The sequence below is a fragment of the Choloepus didactylus genome, chromosome 25, assembly GCF_015220235.1.
Source record: "Choloepus didactylus isolate mChoDid1 chromosome 25, mChoDid1.pri, whole genome shotgun sequence".
NCBI classification, from domain to species: Eukaryota; Metazoa; Chordata; class Mammalia; order Pilosa; family Megalonychidae; genus Choloepus; species Choloepus didactylus.
This window is the reverse complement of record NC_051331.1, coordinates 6312507-6334457: the sequence shown is the minus strand read 5'-3', so window position 1 is coordinate 6334457 and position 21951 is coordinate 6312507. Positions and strand designations below refer to the sequence as shown.

The window sequence follows — 21951 nt, the reverse complement described above, 5'->3', positions numbered from 1 at the left end:
TGCGCCCGGATGCACAAGCACAGACCGCCTCCCGGGAGGCGCCCCAGTGGCGGGGCCCAAGCGTGCTGCCCTGAGGAGCAGGCCGCCGGGGAGCCGGGCACGTCCTGCAACAGGGGCAGTGCCCGTCAACGCCGGCTTGGAGGGGGCAGCGTGGGCACCGGGGAACTGGCAGAGGCGGGGGTGAGCCAGGCTGGCTCTGTCGAGTCATCAGCCAGGGCGCTTTTTAATGTTTTCAGTGTCTGGGCCTTTCTCGGCGCCTTGGGGACAGAGACATGGCTGGGTCCCCAGCGGAAGCTGGAGACCCCGGGGCGCTTGTCAAGAAGGGGAGACGGCCAGGGAGGCTCGGGGGGCTCGGCCTCCGGCAGCCGGCGCAGACCCCCTCTCCGCTTTCCCAGACAGCAGCAAAGCGACAGCTCCAACGAAACCCCAAGTTCCACCAGGCACATGCTAGGCTTGGTATCAGTGACCCAGGGGGACCCGCCTGCCAGTCTGGCCGGTTCTTAAGGCCCGGCACCCCCGGGTGGGCCCAGGGCCGACATGCTCCCACCCCCACCTCTGGGCAGAAGCCACGTCCCTGGAGATCAAGGCCACATGGGGGGAAAGGGACTGGTGGCTGGAAGAGAGACGGTGGGCCTCTGGGGGCCTGATACCAAACCCCCGTACCCCTGAACGCGCCAGGCCAGGAGCGGCCTGGCGAGGGTCCAATACCTTACTGGTACACTGCCTAACTGTATTGATTAGCTCCTGGATAACCAGGTCGACACATTTCAGACAGGGCTCTTTCAGCTTGACGACCTGCTTTTTCACAATGGCCTCGAATGCCAAGTCCGGGGTGAAGAGCCCCGTTCTGGAAACATCCGTGCCGGGGACAGGGAGACAAGTCAGAGAGAAACAAAGCAGGGTCAGCAACTTCCCAGCTCCGACAAGATGCGCGGGCCACGCTCGGTCGGGGGGGCGGGCCCCTGCACCCGAGGACCCCGGGGTGGTGTGAACTCAGCACACGGAAGTGGCCAGCTTTGTCGGAAGAGGGACGGGGACCCAGGAGGCTCACGGGGGCCTGTGATGGGAACGGATGCTGGGTCTCGGCTCTGCCCACCCCCTGCCCACGGGACAGGAACCCAGCGGCCTTGACCCAAGGGCCGGGGACAGCCCTGTGGCCACATGAGGACGGAAGGACAACACCCGCATGGGCCCTGGGAGCCCCCCGAGTGTGACAGCTACTCAACACTGCCAGAAGGCCCCCTCGAGGCCTCACGGCCGGGCACCCAGACGCTGGGCCAAGGGGTGAGATGCCTCTCCCCGAGGAACTTGCCTGACTCCGTGGATGTTCTTGATGGCGTAGCTGATCTCCCGGCGCAAGTCCTTCTCGTCGAACTCCATCTGAGAAGAGAGTGACAGCAGGTTCAAGGTTATCTCCTCTGCATGGCTGTGGGCCTGGGGCAGAATGTTCCAACTGGTCAAGATTAAAAAGGGATTCAAAGCAAGTTTCGGCAGGGGGGCTACAAACTCGACCCTCGCCATCTGTGGACGGGAACGTGGATTCGTGGAAACTTTCTCTGAGGCTCCTTGGCGATACGAATCAAGGGCCTCCAGAAACACGCCAGGGCTGGCACCCAGTAGTTTTAACGCTTGAGAAATGTATCCTGAGGAATTAACGAAGATTTAGCAGCAGTGACAGAATCATCCATAAACACTGATGTATGTGAACACGACCTAAGGTTTGCCATTAGGAGGCTGGTTAAATGTGTGATTTACACCACTGACGACCCACATGTAGGGGACTAGTTCAGAAAGAGGTCATCATTGGAAAGAAGCAGGGTACAAAGAGGCAGAGTCTGTTTTTCGCTTCAGAGGTATAAACGCACAGATATGGATGAATATAAACGCTATGCTCGTGCATACAGATGTGCCTAACGTCTCCCCACAGAAATACTCCTGAACAGACACACGCCAACACGGTACCAGGAGTTGTCTGTGGATGCTGGGATTGTGGGATCTCTTTCCTTTTAGCTTTTGTTCCTTTTTCTTTTTTTGAAAAGAATTTACTGTCTTCTAAAACAACGGGTGCTCAAGGTAAACACTCAACGTCTCCAGAAAATCTCAAGAGAAAGAAAAAGAAAATCCCAAATGCCAGCACCCAGAGCTGAAGATGTTTTTGTGACTTTCCTTGCAGACGTGGCCACGCACGTGTCGATGACACTCACAGACAACCATTCAACAAGGAAGTCACGGAGGTGACCCATTCGCCACATGGCACAGGCTGGATTGGTAACCTGCTAATCTGCTCTGACTCCCTCCAATAATAAGCTGGGGACAGCTTTCTATATCGGGTACCTATATTTTCCATGTATTTTGCAAAGAACGTGCATTGCTTTATTGAGTAAGAGGGAAAAATCGGAACCTCCATCCTGCTCTGTGGGAAACCTCTGCTGGCTGCTCTGGGATGGAAACCCGGGGAAGGACAGCTGCCCCCACCCGCAGGCCACCTCAGGGCCCGGGCCTGGAGCACCCAGCCCCAGCAGCGCTACCTTCACCAGCTCGAAGGGAAATCGCTCATGGAAGATGCGATTGATGCGGGCTCCCCCGGAGAGCTCCAGCGTGTCCACTTGGTCTCCCGAGCCCTCGATTCTCTTCTCGAAGTCCACCCCAAACTGCTGGACCATCCTACAAGGAAGGAGAAAACCCAAACGTCAAAGGGGAGGTTTCAACACAGCTCTGGAGATGGTCTCTGGAGTCAAGCCAGGGCTTCCTTTCCTTTTTGTAATTTTTAGCAGCAAAACGTAGGCGTACAATAAGCAAGTACACAAACGAAACACAAGAGCGGCCAATGGCGGACGCGGGGTCACAGCTAGTAACCACTGTCCTGGGCCTCAACCTGCCCTGCCCGGCTACAGGCTGTAAAGGCCGCCCCTCCGCACAACTCAAGTGGCTTCTGGTTTCCACCTCCTCCCAGACAGTGTGACGAAACAGTGTTCCGGATTCTTCCAGCGCAGACACCACCTGCTGGCCTCTGGCCCCAATCCCGGCTTCCCTCCAGCCCACGGTCCATCCGACCCGCTGTGAGGGGAGAAGCTGCCAGGCCTCCCCACTGCACGTCGTCTACTGTTCGCTCTGATGTTCTCTAACCAAGATCAAGTCTTCTCTGCTCCCCCAGGCAGGGAGGGACACGAGACAGGACTGAGTGTTGGAAAATCAGAGTGTAGCGCTGACCAGGGCATCTGGGCCTGGACGCTGCCACTGGCGGGCTGAGCGGCCTTGGAAGACAGACTTCGCTCCCCCGAGCCTCCGTCTCCCCGTCCCCCCAGTGGGTTGGCTGGAGAAGCCTCTATTTCACAGGGTCACTGTGAGGACTCAAGGGGTTTGTTTTCCATCAATTCCAAGAAGCTGGTGATCCTAAAAACACACTGTTATATTGTGCACCCACAAAAATGAAGTGCTGCCAGGTGATGGTCATTGGCCTAAGATGGTGAGAGGTGTCCTGATTTCAGAGAAGTCACAGTGGTGTTTAAAAAAAGTCCTCGCATATTTGATGACCCGTGGTTCTAATCCGTGTGGCCCTTAGAGAGTGGCTCCGGGTGTGGAGGGGGGAGCCGCAGAGAACCAAGATGACATGAGCGTCTGCCAGTTTGGATATATTATGTCCCCCAAAATGCCATGTTCTTTGATGCAATCTTGTGGGAGCAGACGTATTAGTGTTGATTAGATTGGAATTGTTTGAGTGTTTCCATTGAGATGTGACTAAATCAGCTGTGAAAGGTTTGATTGGATAATTTCCATGGAGGTGTTGCCCCGCCCATTCAGGGTGGGTGTTAATTGGATCACTGGAGTCATATAAATGAATTCACAGACAGAAGGGCTCAGAACAGTGAGAGTGACATTTTGAAGAGGAGCTGCAGCTAAGAGAGGACAAAACACCCCAAGAGCAACGTTTTGGAAAACGCCATTTTGAAACACAACCTGGGAGCAAGGAGACACCAGCCATGTGCCTTCCCAGCTAGCAGAGGTTTTCTGGACACCATTGGCCATCCTCCAGTGAAGGTACCCGATTGTTGATGTGTTACCTTGGATACTTTACAGCCTTAAGACTGTAACTGTGTAACCAAATAAACCCCCTTTTATAAAAGCCAATCCATCTCTGGTGTTTTGCATTCCAGCAGCATTAGCAAACCGGAACAGAGCGTGTGGGTTTCCTCGGCCTGGTCTGCCTCATCCTTTCCTCATTTCCACCTCCCGAAGTCTCCGTCTCAAGAACTGTGTGCGGTCTGTGGAGGGCTGCTGCTCCGGCTGGGCCCGTGGCAGCTGAAGAGTCCACTGGGCTGCCCGGGAGCCAAGACACGGCTGCCCACTGCGGAGACTCTCCGTCCAAACCATGGGTGGCTGTGCCGCCCACCCCAGGCCCCACACACTCCCGGGCCACAAAGCGGAGGGTGTGCGTAACTTGATTTTCTTTCGGGAGACACACAAAGGCCTATGCTAATGGTGGGCTGGGAACGGGGGTCTCTCAAACCCTGAGCCCCGGCAGGCCAGGCCTGGGAAAGGCACAGTGCTAGAGCACCGGGGAGGGAGGAGACCCTGCAGTGACAAAACAGGTGCCAGCCTCCCGGGGGCCCTGGAGCTGATCTCGGGGTGCCGCTCGCACCGTGCTCACAGAGCACACTCACTGGTGTACGGGGACGCTAAGAGCCTCTGAACCAGCAGTGGTCACTGGAGACAAGAGGAGGTGAGCCTATGGCTACAAATGCACATCTGGGCCACGCATGTCCCTGTTTCTTCTTCTAGAACTGAGACCCGGGTGCACAGCCCCAAAACCAAGGGAGGACAAGTGGCCAGCAAATGCCCCTGATCACCTCTGCTCTGGGAAAGACCCCGCGGGGGTGAGGAGGGTGGGCTTTTTCATGATCTGTTACGGTCACAGGATGTAGTGCAGAGGTCAAAAGGCTGCACACAACTTCATTCCCCGACACGGAACAGTGACGACACCGAGTCGGGGTGTGGGGAAGTCACACACGGGACAATCTCATCACGTCTGCGACGACGATGCTGGAGATAAAAAGCTGGCATGTCTTTGGCTTCCTGAGAGCCGGGCACATGTGACCACCTGAGCCTCCTGAGACCCCGCTGCCTGCACCCAGAAACCGAGCCGGGCGGGGCGTGCACTGACGTGTCCCCGGAGAGCCCGATAGCAAGAGCCATTCACGTTTAAAATGCGCTCGAGCCCGTTCTCCAGGGAGTCGGTCGTGGGGACATCCTCACACAGGCACACGACAGGGAGGGCGGCAAGTATCCACTGGAAACCCCAAATTCCGGAAGGCCCCTACAGATGCCGGGGTCACTGAATAGACGGGGGAAGAGGCATGACGATGCCCTCACGACGGGTGATGCGGAAGTGCAGAACGGGGTGACGGCTGCGCCGGTCTGCACCCGTCTGCAAGCAGGGATGAGAGAGGGGGTGACGTGAGAACAGGAGTGGGCTGGCTGCAGCGGAGGAGGCTCTTCCCGGCCGGCCCCCTGGCTTCACTCCTGTACTCTGTGCCAGCGAAAGTGGTCGCCGCTTTAATGAAGGCCACGAGCCACCCGGAGTGACAAGCGCTGGTGACTCCGAAGGAAAGAACAGGGCCCTCCTGTTTCTCTGGCTGCGGGTCACAGACGCGGTGGGGTGGGGGGTGGGGGGCGCACCCGGAGGGCGAAGGGCGTAGCATTTCCACCCTGAGTTTCCGCAATGGCCGTGTGAGGCGAGAGCTGCTGTCGGCCTTGTTCCAGGGCTGAGGAGAAGGGGGCTCAGAGAAGCACCACCATCTGCCCAGGGTCAGCCCGGGGATGTGGCCTGCCAGGCACAGGCTTCCAGCCACTGGACTGTGCTTCCTTGGAAGTCTGCAGGGGGCAGCCGTGGCCTTGGGGAGAGATTTTCGGGCTGCTGTCAAGGGGCAAAAAGGCCCCACTGGCCTGTGGTGGGGGGCGTTGGGGCTAGAATGCCCGCAGGGGACAGTGGCCCTCTGGTGGCCCCGTGGGGAGGCCTCCCACATCTGCCCAGTCTCCTGCTCTGGCCGACTCCTTCCAGTATGCCAAGTTCCCTTACAGGCAGGATCCCAGGGCACCCCGCACCCCCACCTCGTGGTGGGGCAGCCGCGGTGAGCACACAGCCAGCACTGGCTCGGGGTCACGGTGAGGATTCGAGGGACCAACACTCTGTCCTCCCCACAGAAGCCAGAACACACCTGGGAACACCTGAGTCAGGGCCGGTCCCTCCTCTCCCCAGAACCCTCCATGGCTCCCACCTCCCTCGGAGCAAAAGCCCAAGTCCTGCTCCCTGCGCCCACCAGGTCCTGCGCCCCCGCCTCCCGCCCTCCCCGGCACCCACTCTGCTCCAACCACCAGGGCCGCCTTGCTGCTCCTCCATCACACCAGGCCCCGTCCTGCCCCAGGGCCTTGGCAGCGGCCAGGCCTCACCCCCGGGACCCTGCACGTCTCCCACCTCAGCTCCTTCAAGGAGGCCTTCCCCCGACCGCTCCGTTTACAACCGCACTCCCACCCCACCTGTCCCCATTTCACTATTTCACCGTTGAAACTACAAATGCTTTACCCCACTACTGGGCACCCCGAGAACAGGCTGTGCGTCTGCCTCACTCGCTGCTGCCTCCAGAGGGCTTAGGAAAGGGCCTGGCGTGCACGAGGCACTCAGCCAACGCTTGCTGAAAGATCGAACGGACGAAGGAACGAAGACAGGGACCCGGCCGGGGAAGGGGAGGCACGTACTGCAGCAGGGCTTTGGTTTTGCGCGTGGGGTCGTCGGGCCGGAAGTTCTTGTACTCTTCCACCTCCTTCTCCAGGGACAGCAGCTGGCTCTGCAGCTTGCTGCGCAGGGTCGGCAGCGACTCCCGGATGTGGTTGGTCAGTTGCTGCAGAGAGAGGACAGAGAGCAGAGGTGAGCAGGGCTGCCCAGCACGACCGCGTCACCAAGGACATCAGCAGACACGGCCCAGCTCCGGACCTGCTTGTGCCCGGGCAAGGGACAAGCGGCCCAAGGAGACTCAGATCCCTCCAGGGGAATGGGCAATTCAATCGCGTGTCCACACGAGGGCCAGGCGGAGAGACAGACACGGGCCCGGAACACGCTCTAACAGGAGGCACCGCTCTGCAAAAGGCTCAGGAAACAACCGCAGCCACATGGCAAACACAAGGCTGCTGTACAAACCACAGCACGGTCCTTAGAAACAAACATGAAAACCTCCCCCGAGCTAAAGGCCCGGAACAGCACACACGATGTGCCCCCTTCCGTGAAACAAAGGGAGATAATAAATGCATTTTCATAGACTGGCTGCATGTGTGTAAGTGCAAAGAAGAAAGAATCACAAGAAATAATGGTGGAGGGAAAGGGCAGGAAGGCACAGACGGCTGGAGGAGCCCTTTCACCACACCCCGTTTTCTCTGTACTATTCTGCTTTCAAACCCTGTGAAATGGTTAATTATTTGTAAATTTTCAAAGGAGGCAGCACAGCCAGAAAGAATGTGGAAGGAGCCCCAAGATGCACCGTTAGCAGAGAACAAGGTAGAGAATGGTGGGTAGAATAAACTGCTGTTCAGGTTGGAAAAGAAAGAGGGGAGCCCCCCGGCCCCCTGATCAAGATGGCGGAGAGAGGCGCTTCTGGGCTCCGTCCCCACGTGGAAGCTTTGAATCACAAGCCCAACTGGCAGAAACGTCTTTCTCAAAGCTCCAGCAAACAGTGAAAGGACTGCAGTAACAGGGCTAGCGCCGAATCAAGACAAAGGCAGATTACAAATGGTGGGAATTCCTGGTGCCCTTGATGGGCCTCCCTGACCCCTCATGGGTTCGGAGTAGAGCCCGTCCCCAGTTGGTGCATGTAGGTCTGTGTCAGTCTCCCTGGGTGCAGCCTGCCGTCCAAGAACTTATCCTGAGCCTAGAAGTGGCTCTCGGGGTTTTCCTATAGAATGCCGTGGGGAAACAACCAAATTGCAGCTGCCTGGGGCAAAGAACAGACAACATAGCACCTGGGACCGTGAGGAAACACTTTTCTGGGGGCAGGAGGCTATTTCTATCTAACTAGGGCCAGGTGCACATGCTCCAGGCAAGACACATGCACAGAAAAGACCGGGGAGTCGCTACACTTTAGCCTCGGACTATTTTCTAAACTCATTGTATGGCTATGCTCGGAAGGGCAAGGCTTCCAGAGAGCAATCTGCAAAGACTGGGCAAGGTGTTTTCTTTTCTTTTTTCCCCTGCTTTTTCTTTCTTTCTTTCTTTGTTTCTTAGCTCCTGGCATTCAAGGAAAGCTCTGTCATAACTCTAGACGGATACCAGCTTAAAGAACAGACACTTTAGAGTCTAAACTCCAGGGATAATACATTAAAATAGCAAAATGTCCAGGTTGCAACAAAAGATTATAAAATATACAAAGAAACACAAGCGATGGCCCGGGCAAAGGAGAAGATTAAAGCATTAGAAACCACTGATGAGGAGTAAAGCTGGGACATACCAGACAAAGACATTTTTAAGTGGTCCTAAATATCTTCAAAGACCTAAAGAACTAAAGGACACCAGGAGAACAACAGATGAACACAAAGAGGCAATCAACAGACAGATGGAAATTATGAAAAGGAACCAAACAGAGCTGAAGATCACAGTAACAGAAATGAAAAGTTCCCTAGAGGGGTTCAACAGCAGAATGGAGCTGGAAGCAAAATCAGTGGACTTGAAGACAGGACAATTGAAATCATCCAGTCCGAGGAAGAGAAGAAGGAATGAAGGAAAAGAAACAGAGCCTGAGGAACCTGAGGGACACCCTCAAGTGTACCAACAGATGCACCGTAGGAACCCCAGAAGGAAAAAGAGAAAGGGGCAGAGAGAATATTCAAAGAAATAATGGCTGAAAACTTCCCAATTTAACAAAAGACATGAATATGCCCATCCAAGTTGCTCAATGAACTCCAAACTGGATAAACCCACATAGACCCACACCACGACATATTAAACTGTTGAATGCCAAAGGTAAAGAGAGAATTCTGAAAGCCATAAGAGAAACACACGTTGCATATGAGGTACCCTCAGAAATATTAAGTGCCAATTTCTCATCAGAAACCATGCAGGCAAGAAGGTAGTGGGACAACGTATCTAAAATGCTGAAAGGAAAAAACTGCCAACCAAGAATTCTATATCCAGCAAAACTGTCTTTCAGAAATGAGGGAGAAATTAAGACATTCCCAGATAAAAACAAAAGCTGAGGGATTCGTCACCATTAGACCTGCCCTACAAGTGATTTTATAGAGAGTTCTGCAGGTTGAAAGGAAAGGACGCTGGACAACAGACTGAGGCCCCACGAAGACACGATGAGCCCAATAAAAGTAGCAATACAGGTAAACAGAGGTGCCAGTCCTAGAGCATTTTTGATTTGCGACTCCACTTTTTACTTCCTACAGGATCTAAAAGGCAAATGCATACAAAGTCATGATAAATCAGTGGTTTGGAACTCATACCATATAAACATGTGATTTGTGTCTAGAACTACCCAAAGGTGGGGGGACGGAGGGGTATGAGAGCATAGTTTGTGTATTCCATTGGAGTTAAGGTGGTATAAAAGCAAATGAGATGGTTATAGATGTAAGATGTTAAATTTAAACCCTGTGGTAACCACAAAGAAAATACTAGAGAATATGCGAACAGAGAGACAGAAAATAGAATGCAGGCTGCAAGGGGCAGGGGGCAGGGAGAATGGGGAGCTAATGCTTAACAGGTACTGGGCTTCTGTTGGGGGTGATGGGAAAGTTCCGGTAATGGTGAAGGTAGCACAACACTGCCTGGGACTCACCCCACGGAACGGTGTGTTTGGGAGGGGCTGAGATGGGAAAGTTTCAGGTGTAGATACGTTTCCACAGTCAAAAATTAAAAACGAGCACTTAAAGAGACAATGACAATTAAATGCAACACGTGACTGGATGATACCTAATAATGGGGGAAAAAGGCTCAGAAGGACATTATTGGGACATGTGAAAAACTGTGACTGCAGGCTGTAAAGTTCTGTATCAGCGATAAAGTTCCTGAACTTGACAACTGTGCTAAGGTGCTAACATAGGGGAATATCCTTGTTCTCGGGAAACGTACCTGGAAGCATTAGGTGTTCAAGGACCATCATGTATACAACCTACTCTCAAATGTTTAGGAAACTGATAGATAGAGGCAGACAGACAGACAGATGGATTGGTGGACGGATGGATACAGACAGAATGATACAGAAACTGTGGTGAACAGTTAAAATTGGTGGGTCTGGGCATCTGGCGGGATAGGGTTCTGCTGAGTTCTCTGTATTGGATTTGTATTATTTTTTTCAACTGTCATGAACCATTTAAATTGCTTCAAAATTAAAAGTTTAAAATATTAAGACAAAAAAAGGGGAAGGAAAGGAGGGTGTGAAGGAAGAAGGAAGGGAGGGAGGAAAGAAGGAAGAGGGAAGGAGGGCTGACTCTCCATCCACATATGTCCTTCTGGGCCTGACAGTTTCTAGAAGGATCCCAGCAAAGCAGGTTCACTGGCTGCCTCTGGGAAGGGCCCTGGGCATCCGGAGTGGGCGACAAGCCAGCGTTCACCACGCTGGGGCTGTGTGATTATTTTTTATTAGTGCAGAAGAAAGTTACTTTCAAAAAAAAAAAAAAGGAAAAAGCAAAGCAAACAGTGAAACAAAAGCCCTGAAACAGCAAATACGCATAACATGGAAAGCAGCCTTTCATTGCTTCTGTCCCATGCTTAGGAAGGATTTGCAAAGTGTCACAGCTGGGAAGAGGCGTCGGGGGGCCCCACACAATAATGTGGCTCTGGCAGGGGCCACCGCCCTCCCTGTCCAGAAGCCCCTGCCGGGTCCCGGCTCCCAACTCCTCTCCCACGGGAGCTGCAGGTCTTTAAAGGCCGGAGTCTGGGCGGTGAGCGCTGCAGACTTTATCAGTGTCCCACTGAACAGAGGAGAAGGAGAAAGGGGCCGGGGACCCCTGCTCCAGGTCAAGACCCTCCAGGCTCTCGGAGGCCCAACTGCGTGCAGGGTCCACTTCCCTTCATCTCCCTCCTCCCCTCTGTGCAGGTGGATCCCCCCGCAGACGCGGGCTTTCTCTCGTGGAGGGGCCGCCAGCCCTGGACACCGACTTCCCTCTCTGCTGGCCAGAGGGGGTTGCCTTCTTGGGGACCCCGGCCCTCGGCTGGCCCTCTTCGAGCCCCTGGCACCATGTGTTCTCGATCAGGCTTTAGCCTGCCGGCTTGGTCCGGGTCTGGCTCCCCGTAAGAAGCGTCCTTCCCACTGGGCTCTGAGGCTCTGTCTCCATCCTGGAAGCTGCCCTCGTGTAGCAAGGGGGACACGGGCCGCGCCCCACTGGGGGGCAAGCCCGGCAACAGGGACAGCACCCAGGGAGGGCAACAGCGTCCCCACCTAACCCACACAGGGGACGTGACCCACAGAGAAGGATGCACACGGGCAAAGCGATGCTATTAACTGTAGCCCTTTGCTCAGTGGGAAGATGGGATGGCATCCCACAGCCTTCAAAAGACAGATCAGTTAATAAACGAGGGCCCATCTGCCTGGGGACTAGAGCGCAGCCACAGAAGCCAGAGAAGCAGTGTCTGTCACTGCACGCGCACACGCGCAGATCACGGGGACATGCTGCTCAGCAACAGCGGGAGGCGATGCTGGCAACTGTGCCCGAGAGTCTCCCCGGGGGCCGCCTTGTTGCTCAGACGTGGCCCTCTCTCTCTCTAACTGAGCCACCTCGGCAGGTGAACTCACTGCCCTCCCCACTACGTGGGACCCGACTCCCCGGGGTGTAAATCTCCTGGCAATGCAGGATATGACTCCCGGGGATGAACCTGGACCCAGCATCGTGGGACTGAGAGTATCTTCTTGACCAAACGGGGGATGCGAAATGAAACAAAATAAAGCTTCAGTGGCTGAGAGATTTCAAGTGGAGTCGAGAGGTCACTCTGGTGGACATTCTTACACACTGTATAGATAACCCTTTTTAGGTTTTAATGCACTGGAGTAGCTAGAAGTAAATATCTGAAACTAACTCCAACCCAGTAGTCTGGACTCCTGAAGATGATCACATAATAATGTAGCTTACAAGGGGTGACGGTGTGATTGGGAAAACCTTGTGGATCACACTCCCTTTATCCAGTGTATGGATGGATGAGTAGAAAAATGGGGACAAAAACTAAATGAAAAATAGGGTGGGAGGTGGGGATAATTTGGGTGTTCTTTTTTTACTTTTTTTATTCTTATTTTCACTTTTTCTGGTGTAAAGAAAATGGTCAAAAAATAGATGGGGGTGATGAATGCACAACTATAGTATGGTACTGTGAACAGTTGATTGTACACCATGGGTGATTTTATGGTATGCGAATATATCTCAATAAAATTGAATTTAAAAAAAAACAACAACCAAACAGTGGGAGGCGAGGCCATGACTACATCACCGTTCGTGGTAACGGGGGGAGGCGTGACTCTCGCTAGTGCTTCCTGCTTCGATTCACAGAAGGGAACTCAGGAGGGACGGACGGTGTCTCCCTGCGGGTGCGAAGGAGGGGACAGAAGGGGCGCGTCCCTGTGCACCAGTGCCTGCTGCTCGTTTATGAACCCAACGACAGTACGAGCAGGGGTCCCAGAGGTGCCAGCGTTTGAGCCTTGCGGCAGGTCACGCGGTGTAGGCGCTGAGCACTGAGCAGGCAGGCTCTCCCAGGGGACAGGGACTGCAGTGGCTGCCACCTCACAGACGAGGGAGGGCAGCCTGGCGCGGCCGGGTTTCGGACAGGCCAAGGGTGAGACTCCAGGGCCCCCACTCAGCTGCTCTGAGCTGCCGCTGGCCTCCCCACCAAGGCTCAGGCCAGGCGTCCCAAACCCAGTCACCAACCCACCGGCAAACGCAGGCTTCTGGGCCTTCCGCATTACTGATAATTATGACAGTGATTCGAATAGCAGCCATGGTAACTGTTGCAGCATTGTCCGCTCACCAGACACCCAACTTTCCAGCAGGCCCTGAATCAAACGGCCCAAAGCCGCTCTGGGGAAATGGGGGCTGCCCTGGACTGGGGGTCAGGCGTGTGGAACAGTGTGCAGCCCGCACGACTGTCCGTAGCAGCCCCGGGCCCGCGCGTACCTGGTTGAGAGTCTTCTGCAGGTGCGGGGTGCCCATGCGGTCGGCCATGTGCCGGTAGGCCGGGTGGGACAGGAAGAACTTCCTCTCGGCCGCCAGGGCAGCGCGGATGTCCTTCTTGCCCTCGATGTCCTTCTGGCTGCGGTTCACCACGCCGATGTAGCCTGCGGAGGGAGGGCGTCAGGGCGGGCACGGGGCCGGGAGGCCGTGTGTGGAGACATCGGCCCTGGCCTGCATCACACGCGGGGACACAGGACTCAGAAACAGCAGCGGGGGGCACCCACGCAGAGCACAGCCAAGGCCGGTCCCCGAGAACCAGAGGAGTTTCTGGAGGAAGAAGAGATTACAACCTGCCTGGTATCGGGGGGAGAGAGGAAAATGCTTTGGGGAAAATGAAGTCCACAAACCGAGCTCCAAGGGCAGGGAAGAAAAAAATATATATATATCACAACGAACCTTGCCAGAGCTTAAAGCCTAATAAAAAGCTATTACGTTCCACAGTTTCAGGTATTTCTTTCTAGTTATTCTATTGCCTAACGCCAACCCAGTAGCCTTGATTCCTGAAGATGATTGTATAACAATGTAGTTTACAAGGGGTGACAGTGTGACTGTGAAAACCTTGTGGATCCCACTCCCTTTATCCAGTGTATGGATGGATGAGTAGAAAAATGGGGACAAAAAAATAAATGAAGAATAGGGTAGGATGGGGGGGATGGTTTGGGTGTTCTTTTTTATTTTTATTTTTTATTCTTATTTTTATTCTTTCCGGTGTAAGGAAAATGCTCAAAAACAGATTGGGATGATGAATGCATAACTATATGATGGTGCTGTGAACAGCTGATTACACACCATGGATGATTGTATGATATGTGAATATATCTCAATAAAAGTGAATTAAAAAAAAAACTATTATATTTGTATGATTATGATTATTATCTCGTATGACTGCATACTTTGGATGGATTGTATGGTGTGTGAATATGTTTAAAATGGGTAGGTATATGGGGGATGTGCCTACCCAGAGAATTAAAAAGAACAGCACGGAGAATCCAGAAAATCAGTAGGAACTGGAAGTTAACACTTTTTCAACTCAGCAGGGAAAATGCCAGATTATTCAATGGAGGCTGTTGGCAAAAGAAACAGAGCTGGAGGCCTACCAAAGAGAATTCTTGAGTGACCGTCGATTTACACATAAAACCTGGAAGGAGAGAAGTACCTCAAGAAAACCCGGGTAATTAAAAAAAAAAAAGATTATATTTGCATCCGTGTTTTCTGGAAGGGGCCCAGGAGACAGCGGCTAGCAGTAAACGCGGGAGACACGGTTCCCGGGAGGTGCTAGGAGACACAGCCTCCTCAACTCACAGCCTTCAGGACTGTTTGGGAATCTCTTTTTAACATGAAAACCTATTTGGATAATTAAAGTGTTACTTTGAGGACAAGATTTGCAGCACTGGGCATGAAGACTCCGGGAGAGAAGGGTAGGGGGCGGCAGGCCACGAGGCCAGGGCGTCAGGGGCCGAGTGTGGGCCCGAGGCCCCCAGCCGGACAGCGGGCAAACGGGCCTCATGAGCTTGAGGCCTTGCCCTCGGTAAACACACGCGGTTCTTGGTTCCACAAACGTGGGAGGCTGGATTGGGGTGGGTGGCGAAAGGCCTTAGGGTGACAGCCACATGCACGCCCCTCCGCTCCCGTGGCAGTGGGGAGGAGGGGAGTGGCTCTCGTGTGCTCCCTGCTGGGTTTCCTGCCGAGGGGGCCGCGCTGCATCCTCTCCACAGCTATCCTCGTGACCGTTTCACAGAAGAGGGACGGGGCCTGACAAGGTGAGGCCACAGAATCAGTAGAGGAACCGCGATCTGACCCGATCTGTCTGCAGCCCCAACTCTCTCTCACTCTCAGCTTTGCAGTGGGGTGCACAGGAAGCAGCAGGGAGGAGACAGGCCAGGAGCTTCGGTTTGGGGTCCTTCGAGGATGTGGGAGTTCTGAGCTTGTCGTAGGCTGAGGAGGAGGAACAGTTGCAGGGATTCTGAAGACACGTGACTAGAGGAGAAACTGAGGCAGGGAGAAGCTGAGGTCCCAAGACAGGAGCAAGAGCCCAAGGGAGTGGGCAGAGGAAAGCGCTGCCTTTCTTGGAAACGGAAAAGGGAGACACGGACAACAGGGAGTCAGGGCAGAACGAAAGAATGAAGGCAAGGGGCCCGGGCCATCCGGCCACCTAGGAGGTGAGGGTGGGGAGCTGGGCCCTCCCGGCGCCGGCATGCACAGACGCCCAGTCCCCTCGGGTTCTGAGAGACGGGGGCCTGAGCACGTACGCGAGGCAAGAACGGGATTGGGTGGCTCAGTGCGGGGAGCCAGGGCGACGGGAGGGGTCTGACTGGGTTTTCATCAACAGCTCCTTCCTAAACCTCTGCCAGCCACTGATCTGCTTCTCAGCCTCTGATCCGGAAGGCAAATGGGTTTTAGGATTTTGCCCCCGAGCACGCTGCCTCCCACCACAGGGCCACCTGGCCACTCGATGTCTCGGCTGCAGCGGGGAAAGAGACAGCCAGGCTCTGGGTAGTTCCCCAGCCCGGCTATCCCAGACCTCTGTTCCCAGGCATGGAAGACGGAGGCCCACGGAGCAAAGAGAGGACCTAAGTGGTGCTGGGAGGTGGAAGGGCCAGAGGAGCCCAGAGCTGAGACGAGCACAGAGGGAAGAAAGCCTAATAAAATCATACACACACACACACACAGAACCTGTGTGGGTGTTCGCTGTTGCACAAGGAAAAACCGGGAACAACCTAAGTGTCCAGCAAATGGGGACCGAGCGGTGGTCCGGGCACCCCCCCACAGGGAACACCCTGGGACCTTTGGGGGCTGTCCCGGAGAAGACTATTTGCCTGTCCTCGGGAAGCATTATGATATTCCGTGAAACGCAACAGAAAAGCGGGTCACAGAGCAGCCTGGAGCTGGGCAGTTGCGCTCAAAACCAGCTCTGCCGCATCCTGGTTTGTGAGCTGGGGCTGGGTATTTCTCCTCTCTGTGCCTCGGTTTCCTCATTCATAAAACGGATGAGAAGAGAGCCGCCTCTCTGGTCAGCGTCAGGAGTAAACGGGTCCTTCCACGTACAGCCTGGCCTGGTACACAATCGACACTCAATAAATGTTTCCTGGTCTCATCTTCACAAATCAATATGCCTAGCCTGTTCCTGTGAGAAGAACTAAACTTGAACTTAAACCAAGAGAGGCCCCCGTCAAGATCTAATTACCCGTCTACAGGGAACTACAACTGGCCACATCCCAAATGTGTGACATTACGTGGGACATACGATCTGATCTGTCCACAAATAAATGGCATGGAAAAAAACCAAGAGGACGGGAGGGGAAAGTGTTCAAAAGGAAACTTAGATATTTATGTGAAAAATGATATGATGCCCAGGAATTGCTTTCAAACCCCTGGGGTGGGTTGGGGTGGTGGATAGTAGGAGAGGACAGGTTGGGGATTCCAGATGGACCGAGGGTGGGAAAACTCTGCAGCTGGGAAAAGTTCCAAGGGGGCTTGTCAAACTTCTCGCCGCTGTTAAGAAAGTTTGAAAATTTTCATACTGGCAAGTAAGTATGAAAATCAAAAACAGTTACAAATTCTGGGGGGAAAAGACTGTTTGGAAGGAGATCCCAGAGGCTCCAGAATTGTCTAATGATCCAGAAGTGAGCAGGTGTCAAAATGAATGTACACAGACCAGAAGAAAAAGACACAATCGTCCACGGGAAAAAAAGGAAGAAGCAAGGATTTACAGCAAACGATAAACGCAGCTACTCCTGGGGCAGCGGGGTGACAGGACGGTGAGTGTTCAGTGCACGGGTCTCCGCTGCCGCCCTGCCCCTCCCGCCCCGTGGCCTCCCGGTGCCCCCGCTGGCCGTACCTCTTCGCAGGGGCAGCAGCTTATTCTCCAGGATGTCTCGGGCATCGGTGCCTTCGTCCATCAGGTCGAGCTTGGTGATGACGCCGATAGTCCGCAGGCCTGAAAGAGCCCGGAGGTCAGAGGGCACCACCAGGAGGGAGCAGGTGCAGCCGGGCCCCCCACTTTTGGACAAGCCATTGCTTCATCTCCCTGGGACAGTAAGTAAAGGCCCCGATCTCGGAGGGTCGTCCACCATCGCCGTCGTCGGGCCTGTCGCTGATAGCATCTTGCCGCTGCTGGATCGGGGGAAACTACCAGGAAATGCAAATCCCAGGTTAGAGCCCCACTGCTGGGCCCTCTGAGCAGTGGGCAGAGACCCAACGGAGCACGGGAATCCACGGCAACTGTTTCTAGGGTTACGTTCCGCCTGAACGACCAAAATTCCACTCTGGGAAGCAGCCCACTGAATTCCTCCTCTCCCCGAGTCACCCAGAGCCCAGGAAGTCCGCACGGCACAGCCCAAGCCGGGAGATCAACTGCCACAGCCGACCCCGAGGGCAGCCTCCGGGCGAGCTGGGCGTGGGCACATGCCAGTGCGGCCGTGTGTCACGTGTGTGACATGCAGGGGACAGAGGGACGCCCAGGGAAGCTCTAGCATGGATGCTAAGCTGGGAACTGGGGCCGGGAGAGCCGTGCCCTCTCAGGGACTCTACCTGCTCAAGTTCAGCTGGTGACAGTGTAAACAGGGACCATCTCTTTGGAGGGCAGTGTGGCCGTATCTACGGACAACTGCAAAGCGTGTGCCGGGAGGAAGGAAGCAGCAGAGTGGGGAAGAGGCTAAGACTAGGATGGGTCTGGGGGGCTTCACCTCAATCGGCAATGCCTGAGCTCACCCTAGCACTGTTTAGAAAAATCCAGAACACCACCCAAATGCCCAAGAATGAAGGAACAGCTAAATCCACAATGGGCGTGCAGTGGATGACAACACAGCCATCACATGGGGTTATTTACACATCGCTATGGTATAAAATAGGGAAAAACGCACAAAAAAAAACGCGTTACAGAAAAATAAGGAAAGGATGGTCCCAGTGTGAAAAATCTGAGTTGATGTGAAAGAAAAAACTCTGAAAGGACAAAGTGTGGGGCCCACAGTATCTCTGCAGGGGGCGTGAGGGGAGCTGTCACATTTTACTGGGTTCTATATCTGTATTATTGGTAACAATCATGAAAACCTTTGCAGACAGAAAAAGAAGTTTTGTAAAGAAAGAATGACCAGAAGCAAGTTCACAAATGGTGCTTCAACAAATTAATTCCCCGTTCGGGCGTCTAATGTTTCTCTGTCCCCATCACGCCCCGTTTCACACGAGGGAGGCAGAGGGCAGGCCTGGGGTTGCCGGGCGGCCGTGGGGGGCTGGGAGCCCCTGGAACCGGCCCCCTCGGTGCCGGGCAGCCGGTCCTGGGAGAGCACGCCTGGGTGACTCGGGCGAGGGAGTTGGCACCACCTGCTCCCCATTCGCTGGCGGGACAGAGGCGCGCCATGACCTCGAGCCCCAGGAGACCTGAGTCACAGAGCCTGCGTGGCCTCCATGACTTGCCCAGCTCCTCGCTGGTTCCCAGGTCCCCACCGCCACTACTGTGGAATTCCAGCAGTCAGGCGGCACTGGGCAAAAATTTCAGTCTGGGCCTTCACAGCTTAAACACCCCCCATATTCTCAGAGTAGACTCTGCACCCCACGGTGGCCCATGAGGGCCTGCTCGGCCAGCCCTCCCCTCCCCCTGCTCTCCCCTGAGTGGACTCTGCTCCACCACTCGGGTCCGCTGGCTGGATCCGGAACACTCCAGGCACAAAACCACCCCCAGACGTGACTCCGGGGGTGTAGGTTTCCCTGGCAACGTGGGGCATGACTCGCGGGAATGAGCCTGGCCCTGGCATCGTGGGATGGAGAAAGCCTTCTTGGACCAAAAGGGGGACAAACGAAACAAAATAAAGTTTCAGTGGCTGAGAGATCTCAAATAGGGTTGAGAGATCATCCCGGAGGTTATTCTTATGCATTATATAGATATTCCCTTTTGTATTTATAGTTTTAGCAAACTGGAATAGCTAGAAGGAAATACCTGAAACTATCAAACTGCAACCCAGGAGCCTACATTATTGAAGATGATTCTATAACTACATAGCTTACACTGTGTGACCGTGTGATTGTGAAAACTCTGTGGCTCCCACTCTCTTTATACAGTATATGGACAGATGAACAGAAAAATGAGGACAAAAAGTAAATGAATAATAATAATAGGGAGGAATGGGGGGTATGGGATGTTTTGGGTGTTCTTTTTTAATTTAATTGCTATTCTTTTATGCATGTGGCAACGAAAATGTTCAAAAATGGATTGTGATGATGAATGCACAACCATATAATGGTACTGTGATAAAACTACACTGTGGATGATTGCATGGTATGTGAATATATCTCAATAAAATTGAATTTAAAAAAAAAGATTAAAAAAAAAAATCACCCCCAGGCTTTTAGCACCACTGTCTGTTTTCCTGGATTTTGCCTCTTTTCATCCTTCTGGTCTTGCCTAAAATCTCACTCCAGAGGCCCCTGACCCTCTCCACACGGACATCCTTGAACGGATCTAAGTTCTGCCCACCACTTACCACTCCCGGAATTATCGTGCTTGCTTCATTCTTTGCTGTATCCGTTCTCCTCCACTGGAACAGCAGCTCCCTGCTGGCAGGGACCCTGTCGGTTTTGTCCACTGTGGGACTCCCAAGGCCAAAACAGAGACTGGCACAGGGCAGGTGCAAAACTAATGCTTACTGAACGTGCCGGTTTGAACTGCTACGTACACCAGGAAAGTCATGTTCTTTTAATCCAATCTTGTGGGTGCAGACTTATTATGGGGGTGCAGATCTTTTGATTGGGTTGTTTCCATGGAGATGCGACCCACCCAACTGTGGGTGACACCTTTTGATTAGATTATTTCCATAGAGGTGTGGCCCTGCCCATTCAAGATGGATCTTGATGAGTTTACTGGAGACCTTAAGAGAGCTCAGGGGCCGACACAGACCCAGAAGCTTGGAGATGCAGACTGAAAGATATTTGGAGATGCTAGGCTAAGAGACGAAGCCCAGACTTTGCCCCAGAGAAGCTAAGTGAGAACCCCCAGATGCTTAAAGAGAAAGCCACTGGAGTCAGAAGCTGAAAGCAATGCAACCTGGGAGCAAAGGACCAGCAGACACCAGCCACGTGCCTTCCCAGCTGACAGAGGTGTTCCGGACACCATAGGCTTTTCTTCAGTGAGACTTTAGCAAACCGGAACACTGAGTAAATGATCACTTGAAAAGCCTGACCCTGAGTGGCCGTGGCCAGGGACGCCACCGTCCCCACCACTGCCTCTTGCCCTTTCTTGCTCATTAACTCGACACTTTGTACTTTACCTGCCTGGCCCCTGAGGGGATCTGAGTTTTCAACCCTGCACTGAATAGTTCGTGGAGACGTCTGTAGTCCTTACAACTGCCCCACAGTTGGGGGCTGCTCTTCCCACTTTGATGGGGGGCATGGGGGAAGGAGGAGAGAGACAAGCCTCAGGGAGGTAAATAACTTCTAGAGGCAGAGTCTGGATGCGCAACTGTGAACTGTGATGTCTGGGCTCTCCCCACTGCCCTCGTGAGCTTCCTGTGCAGGTGAACGTGTCACCATCACGCTCGAGGAGGGACGCCTGAAGCCACACAACGGCCTCCGGGAGACGCTCCTCATGGGAAACTGAGTGCCCCTGGAGGATTTTCCCCAGGGAGAGAATGCCAGTGCCCGGGAACCAAGGATTCTAGGCCAGGCCCAACGCTCAGAGGTGCCTGGACGAGGGAACCACAGCTCTGGGGCTCGGCGGGTACCTTGGGGGTCGACCTCCTTGGCCAGCTTGAGGGCGTCCGAGTTGGCCAGGTCCATGTTGGCGGGGGTGACGGCCAGGATGAGGCTGCTCTCCCGGCTGATGAACTGCAGGATCATGTCCTTGATCTGGTACTCGATGTCTGGGGGCTGGTCCCCGACGGGCACCTTGGTGATGCCCGGGAGGTCGATGAGAGTCAAGTTGAGCACTGCGGGGAAAGCAGGGGGACCGGCGGTCAGAGCCGGGGCGGAGCGAGGTGCCCGGCCCTGCAGCACCCTAGACGACTGATCTCCCCGGGGCCCCGGGCAGTCGGGGCTCAGACCTCAGGATTTCTCCTGGTGTTCCGACCAGGCCCCTCCTGTGGGTGTGGTAACTCCCCTCGAGGATCCCACCCCACGGACACCCCTGGACCGGTGGGCCTGCTCTACTTAAATGAGATGGAGTCTAGAATTCCATTTGCAGACTGGACTCTGTTCTAATAGTTAAATAGGTTTCAGCCCATCCATTCAGCCGATACCAAGGAAGCATTAAAAACACAGAGATGACACCCTTTGTTTACTGATAAGAAACACACTCTGAGATGTGTTCATACAAAAAGAGGCAGAAACGATCTCTATGTTATGCTACAATTTGAGCAAAAGGGGGATATACACACACTATATACACGGACGTATTCACAACCACTTAAGCAGGCATTCTATATCATTTGAAGGACGTGAAATAGATCTGCAATACTGGGGGGTAGAGTGGATTTTCACTGCATAAACCTTTTGTAGTTTTTTAATTGTGAGCCAGGTGCAGGCATTATTCATTCAAAAATAAATTTTAGCTATCGACTGTATACTTTGGATGGATTGTATAGTGTGTGGATATATCTCAATAAAAATTGCATTAAAAAATAAAATAAATAAAATTGAAAAGCCCTCGTGAGGAACCCACATAGAATGGTTCAAAGAGTATGTCTGAATATTCCCCAGGTACCGGCTGTGCGGGCACCCCGGGCCTGGGAGTCAGAGGCTGCACGTGGCCGTGGGCTGCTCTGT

At 53.9% G+C, this 21951-nt stretch overlaps 1 protein-coding gene across 7 annotated transcripts in view; it reads right to left on the bottom strand.

Moving 5' to 3' along the window:
* The window catches only part of DNM2 (dynamin 2), an 80354-nt gene that overhangs the window by 21956 nt on the left and 36447 nt on the right, over positions 1-21951 (bottom strand). For 4 of the 7 annotated variants that reach the window (XM_037818608.1, XM_037818602.1, XM_037818604.1 and 1 more), the window contains exons 4-9: positions 20913-21116; positions 17039-17137; positions 13144-13304; positions 6754-6896; positions 2529-2664; positions 1313-1380 (exon numbers count right to left, since the gene is read on the bottom strand). In XM_037818608.1, coding sequence (XP_037674536.1) covers positions 1313-1380; positions 2529-2664; positions 6754-6896; positions 13144-13304; positions 17039-17137; positions 20913-21116 — 811 coding nt within the window. Of the gene's footprint in view, positions 1-708; positions 848-1312; positions 1381-2528; positions 2665-6753; positions 6897-13143; positions 13305-17038; positions 17138-20912; positions 21117-21951 lie in introns of all 7 variants that reach the window. The other 3 variants (XM_037818603.1, XM_037818601.1, XM_037818606.1) reach the window with 1 other exon arrangement.